At 54.5% G+C, this 5,999-nt stretch overlaps 1 protein-coding gene across 2 annotated transcripts in view; it reads right to left on the reverse strand.

Moving 5' to 3' along the window:
* Positions 1–5,992, reverse strand: part of LSS (lanosterol synthase) — a 10,032-nt gene extending 4,040 nt beyond the window's left edge. The window contains exons 1-11 of one of the 2 annotated variants that reach the window (XM_009646914.2): positions 5,878–5,992; positions 5,684–5,792; positions 4,649–4,770; positions 4,239–4,335; positions 3,311–3,446; positions 2,978–3,086; positions 2,530–2,648; positions 1,999–2,096; positions 1,835–1,862; positions 1,180–1,236; positions 512–583 (exon numbers count right to left, since the gene is read on the reverse strand). In XM_009646914.2, coding sequence (XP_009645209.2) covers positions 512–583; positions 1,180–1,236; positions 1,835–1,862; positions 1,999–2,096; positions 2,530–2,648; positions 2,978–3,086; positions 3,311–3,446; positions 4,239–4,335; positions 4,649–4,770; positions 5,684–5,792; positions 5,878–5,962 — 1,032 coding nt within the window. In that variant the 5' untranslated portion in view covers positions 5,963–5,992. The remainder of the gene's footprint in view (positions 1–511; positions 584–1,179; positions 1,237–1,834; positions 1,863–1,998; positions 2,097–2,529; positions 2,649–2,977; positions 3,087–3,310; positions 3,447–4,238; positions 4,336–4,648; positions 4,771–5,683; positions 5,793–5,877) is intronic. The other variant, XM_035902317.1, reaches the window with a different exon arrangement.
* Between the last annotated feature and the right edge of the window lie 7 nt (positions 5,993–5,999).

Consider the following 5,999-nt stretch of genomic DNA (forward strand, 5'->3'; position numbering starts at 1 on the left):
AGACCATATCTGGTCCAGGGAGTGCTTAAGAGAAACGACATTTTGGCCTGGTTTCAGCAAGTGTTGCTGAAGTCCCCTCTGGGTGTTTTCCTGCCAGGGAGCCATCTGCTTTCAATGCTCCCATTAGTAGCACCATGAGCAAGACCTATGACTGCATCTGCTCCAAGCTGCTGGTGACAGTGACCCCCACCTTGAGCCATTGGCCTGGCCAGCAGGAGCTGTGCTCATGCAGTCACTAGCCAAGGAGTCTGGGTTTCCCAGAAGGGTGCCTCAAATGTGGTTTCCAGCTTCTCTTAGCCCAGGCAGCCAACCCAAAACATCCCTGGGCCTGGCCAATGTCCTCTCCAAGCTGCAAAGGTGGCTCCCAGCAACAGGCTATCCTTAGGACTTTGCTAGTCCAGCCCTTCAGAAGAGCTCTTCAGAAGACAAAGGTGCATCCAACAGGGCTCTGAGAAGCAGCCATGTCTGCATAGCCACCATGTAAGAGACACCACCAACTAGCTCTGCTCACCTGGGTGAACCAGAGGAACTCATAGGCATTTTGGAGGCAGGATGTGAATTCAGGCATCTCCTGGGCTTCTGCCTAGAAACAGAGGTGCACAGTCAGCAGTTAGCAAGGAGTTATGGACACCAAAAGTGCCCCGCAGGAAGAAGAGGAGGTACTGGGACCTTGCTGACCTAGGTGCCATTAATGCCTGATTGCCGGCATCACTGAGAGAGATATTTGCATGATCAGGTTAGGGGCTTACCAGGGAAATCACACCATCCTCCAAAAAGCGTGCCTACCATAGCTGTCTCTGCCCCAAAGCAGTTAAGGAGACTTGCCAAATGGCAATGCTCTGGGGCCAAGCAGAGCAAGGAGCAAGGGCCAGGGTTTTACCACAAGACTGCAGCAACTGGGAAGTCTAACCTGACCCACTCAGCTGGTGCTGTGGCCTCCTGCTTCAAAAGCAGCTGGCAATGAAAGGCTGTACCAGCTGTGCTGAGCACCCTGCCTACCATGGCTGAGGTGGGATCTGGGAAGACGTGTGTTTGCCTGCCTCAGTCATACAATGCAATGCCAGAATTGCCACAGCAGAGGTCTGAGGGGATGCACAGTAGGAGCTACTGGTATTTGGGGATGTGCCAGGAGAGACCATTTTCCCAAGGCAGCACGTAGCATTCTGAAGGGTACATTACCTCCAAGAAGGCTTGGATGGCAAAGGCAGTATCCCAGAGCTGGGATCCATTTGTGCCCTGGAAGAGAGAAAGCAAATAGTAAGAGGCAGGTTCTGGCAGCAGCCTGACCTAGCTGTGGGGTACAGACCCCATAGCATATACCTCCTGCATTACCCCCACTAGCTCCCTTTGCCCTGCATCTCAGTTTTATGTCACCCAGCATCATGGCTGGTGTGCTGGCGTAAGAGGGGACAGATGCAGAAGCTCAGGGACAGCAAGAAGACAGGAGATGAGACAGCTCCTTCAGACTGCTCTGTGCACAGCCAAGACAGGAGATGACTAGTGGTAAGGAGCAGAGGGACACAACAACTATAAGAGAAGCACAGCTCAGTCCACATGCAGTATCAGGGGCCTGTCTTTCTCCTTCCCTTCTCCCAGGACCAATGAAGCTGCCCCCTCAGCTCACAGCCACAGAGAGGCAAACTAGCAGGACGGACACTACTCACTCCTGGCACAGCCAGGGGAAGTAGCAGTGAGACAGACAAGGCCACCAGGCACCAAAGTTGGGATGCCAGGAGCTCAGGTCCAGGGTGAATGAGTTATCCCATTATTCCATGGGCTGCCCTAGCATGCCAGGGTCCATCTCAGTCACAGCTGAACTCCTACAGCACATCACCTGCATCTTCATGCCGTCGAGGCCCAGCCTGTGGGAGGAGAGAGCACAGTGCTGTAGTGCAGGCACAGCGAGAGTGCCAGGAAGCAGGTTGGGAGCCAGGGCATGCTCACTCCACAGGAATCAGAGCTCCACACTGTGCCAGGTGGGCCACACGCAGCCCTTACCAGAGATAGTCGGGGATCCTGGAAACATGCTCCTGAAAAGCTGGGGAGTTCTTCCCATCCACAAACCAGCGAACCAGCATGTTGATCGTCTTGGAAATCTGCCAAGAGCAGCACTGTCACTGCTCTGGATACAGCTTCTTCCAGCCCCAGAGACAGGTATCGCTCCCACCCAGGACAAAGCCATCTACAGGTGGTCCCAGACTTAATCCCGACAGCTCCATCTGTGACACCACTCAGCATAGCTGAGTTAGTGTGGCAGGTGCCATGAGATTACTCTAGAACTCCCCCTTAGATCATTTCCCTGGACCACAAGGAGAGGTCCCCTCAGCAGGGCAACAGCTGTCCCCATGCCCTCTGCATCTTCTGTGCCCTGTTAGCCCTCTTGAGCATAAGAAGCAGCAGGAGTTGTGCCTGAGCAAGATGTGGTGATTATGGTTACATACCACAATTGCAATGGGCTGGGGGGGCCACAAGCTGGTCCCTGAAGAGCAAAGGACAAGATTTTTAAAGGATCAACAATAAGTGACCTACCGGTCCAATGCTGATGCACTTGGTGAATCTGTCATCAGCTTGGATGTGGTTGTACAGCTCTGCGATGGCTCGCTGCCGCAGGTGGGTGCTGTGGTGGGCTTCGTACACATTCATGATGGCTACAGAAGAAGAAAGGGACATGCAATGAAAAACCCACCAATGCAGCCAGATTCACTTGCTGTGGCAGGGGGCACCCCTGCTCCCGTGATGTCCCGTTTAGGGAATCTGCCCCAGAGTGGCCCAAGAACCTGAGCACAAGGCTCTTCTGCTTTCAGGGAGGGAGAACCCCAAGGATCACACAAGCCATGTCTCCATCCCAGGTCCAGGACAAACACTGGTAGCTGGCAGTAGACCCTAAAGAGCCCCCTGTGGTACAAGGCAACTTCAATTCCACCACAACTGGTTCACATGGCAACGGCCTTCCTGCCCCAGCCAACACCGCACTCACCATAGGCAACCCCCAGCAGCCAGCTGTGCGGGGTGTACACGTCACAGGCAGCCACGTTGTTCCTCTGGGCTGGCCAGTCTATGCTGGTGTAGTCTTGCACATACAGCTCCTGGCACAAGACAACAAAGGGCATCAGCCTGGAAAGCTGGGAGCAAGCACCCAGAGGCAGCTTACTCCTGGAAGTTGGCTCCACTGCCTAGACAAAGAGACTGTGCAGGTAGGAGAGCTCACTTCACAAGCCAGAGGCTGGCCCACAAGGACATGCCTGGCACAGCTGGTGGTCAGGGAGCCACGTATCCTTGTCGGGAAGCCCCACCAAGGTCAGCTCCTTACCTGCCGCAAGCTCCGTATGAGCTCATCCTCTTCTGCTGACAGACGCCTGGCATAACAGTAGCTCATGGGGAGGTAAACCTGGCGGCAGTGACACCAGAGCCGGGATGGGTGGGCTGGGAACCATGTAGGAAGCAGCCTATTTGCAAAAGAGAAGGTGCTACTGTGAGGAATAAGGAGGGCCAAGGGCAGCAGAGAGAGACGATGTGCTGACAGGGGGGACAACTGGATCAGGGCATATCTCTCCCTATCCCCTGTACCAGGCTTGCTGCTGCTGGTACAGCTGCAGGAGAAAAGAAGGGATGCCCGCTCAGATGCTCCCCAGCAGGGCTGCTCCCTCCCCACCAGGGCCAGCAGATACTGCTGCTGGCCCAGTTGACACAGGGTAGGCAGAGTTCTCAGCTCAGAGGAGGGAAGAAGTCAGTTCAGGGGCCCCTCTCTTCCCCAGACTGACAGTTAAGAGCATTTGATGACAAAGCACCAGCAGCCCTTGGTAAAGACCCTGATTTTCCCCAGGGAAAAAGTCATACACTTCCCCTTTCTAACACCCAGTGGCCCCCTGAGCAATCTGAGAGGGTATGAGTGAGGGTTATTGCTGGCAGCCTTACATGTGGCTGTCCTGTCCTGCTTGGGCCCAGTTCTGGCTGGCCACAAGAGCAGAAGATACTGGTGGCAGGCAGGGAGCACACAGATGTATCAGGGACCCTGTGGGTAAAGCTAACAAGGGCTGAGTTCTGGCATCTCCCTTCAGCGCAGTGCTATCCACCCACTGGCTGGCCTTGCTGCTGGTCTCCCAGCTGACAAGCAGCCTGAGCATCCCCCAGTTCCAGGCCATCGCTGGAATATCCCAGCAAACACCAGTGCCTGGTAGCACTCTGGGTTGAGGCTGACTGACAATACCCCCTACCTCCACATCAAGGGTGGCACATACCACATCTCTGGGAGAAGTGTGTTCATTCCTTCCCAGCTGTAAACATTCAACACAGCCAGCCAAAACTTCCCCCAGGAAGGGATTCCCACAGCACCTCCTGCAGAGAGCAATATCAGCTTTCAGCATTAACGCAACCATGCCAGCTCCCTGCTTTCTTCCCCACTGCAGAGTCCACTTCTCCCATACTTGGGAGCATGCCACTCAAGCTGGGACACATGTCCTGAGAAAGGGCAAGCAGGCAATGGTACAAAAACATAACACTTTCCTATCATTAACTGAAAATGCAGGTGCCATCAAGGGCAAACAAGAGCAACAGTTCCTCCACTACCACGCAGCCCTTGGGCCCAGCCAGACCTCTCTCACCAATGTACCAGCCCCACGGCTGCTGTGCTGGGCACAATGGAGCTGACCTTTGCTGTGCAGGTTGACACGGGCCCGCACAATGTCAGGGTCATCTGGTCCGAGCCCCAGGATCCTCAGGGCTATGTAGTTGAGTGCTGTACCAAACACCGTTGATTTGTCTTCCACATGCCTGTCACACACATACAGAGAGATGGCATAGCCATTAGCCAACTATTAGCATTAGCCAGACACAACCCACTGCACAAGCCTGTTTTTGTTGGGGTGAAGTGGGATGCCAGGGGTGACTGTGGAAAAGGGGAGACCCAACTAATCTAGGGAGAAACATTGCTCTGCACTACCCTGTCACACATGATGCTTTGGGACACAGCGCCACAGAGGAATCACAGAATGGCAAGGGTTGGAAGGGACCTTGGGAGATTATCTAGTCCAACCCTCCTGCTAAAGCAGGTTCACCTACAGAAGGTGTCACAGGACATCATCCAAGCGGACTTTGAATATCTCCAGGGAAGGGGAATCCACAACCCCCCTAGGCAGCCTGTTCCAGTGCTCTGTCAGCCTCAAAGTAAAGAAATTCTTCCGCATATGCAACTGAAACCTCTTCTGCTTCAGTTTCTGCCCATTGCCCCTTGTCCTGTTGCTGGGCACCACTGAGAAGAGTCTGGCTCCATCCTTGTGACATCCACCCTTAAGATATTTGTATGTGTTGATGAGATTCCCCTCTCAGTCTTCTCTTCTTCAGGCTAAACAAGCCCAACTCTCTCAGCCTTTCCTCATAGGGGAGATGTTCCAGTCCCCTAATCATCTTTGTTGCCCTCCTCTGGACTCTCTCTGAGTTCCTGATGTTTCTTGAACTGGGGAGCCCAGAACTGGACAAGAGTACTCCAGAGCAGATGCAGCCAGACTTGGATGTTCCAGCCATCTCTGTGGCAAAAGGTGTACCTAGAGTGCTACACAAGCAAGTCCAACCACACAGAGGTATCAGACTTGCTGAGTCCCACTCCCCAAGCCCGGGCAGATTTGAGAGCTGCTCCAAGTGCTGGACCTTTAGTGCCATCACTAAAAGAAGCATCTTTGCTACTCACAAGCCCCAGCCTCCGTCTGGGAGCTGCACAGAACGCAGGTAGCGCACCATCTCTTTCCGGAACCCCTCTGGCAGCTCTATCTTGACAGTGTGGCATGTGATGAGGAGACCTGGAAGGTCAGACAGGCTGGCTTTTATACGAAGCCAAATGCAGTACATTCAGCCCTCTCAGGGAAGGCATCCCATGAGGCCTACCTGGCAGGAGGAAGAGGGGCCCGCCGTAGTCGCCCGCCCAGTGCCCGTCCTCAGCCTGCAGGGCAGCGTAGAACCGCATGCCCATGTGGGCAGCCTCCCGGGCCGTGCTGGCCGCCGGCAAG

This window comes from Egretta garzetta, unplaced genomic scaffold, assembly GCF_000687185.1.
Source record: "Egretta garzetta isolate BGI_Z169 unplaced genomic scaffold, ASM68718v1 scaffold569, whole genome shotgun sequence".
Lineage (NCBI taxonomy): Eukaryota > Metazoa > Chordata > Aves > Pelecaniformes > Ardeidae > Egretta > Egretta garzetta.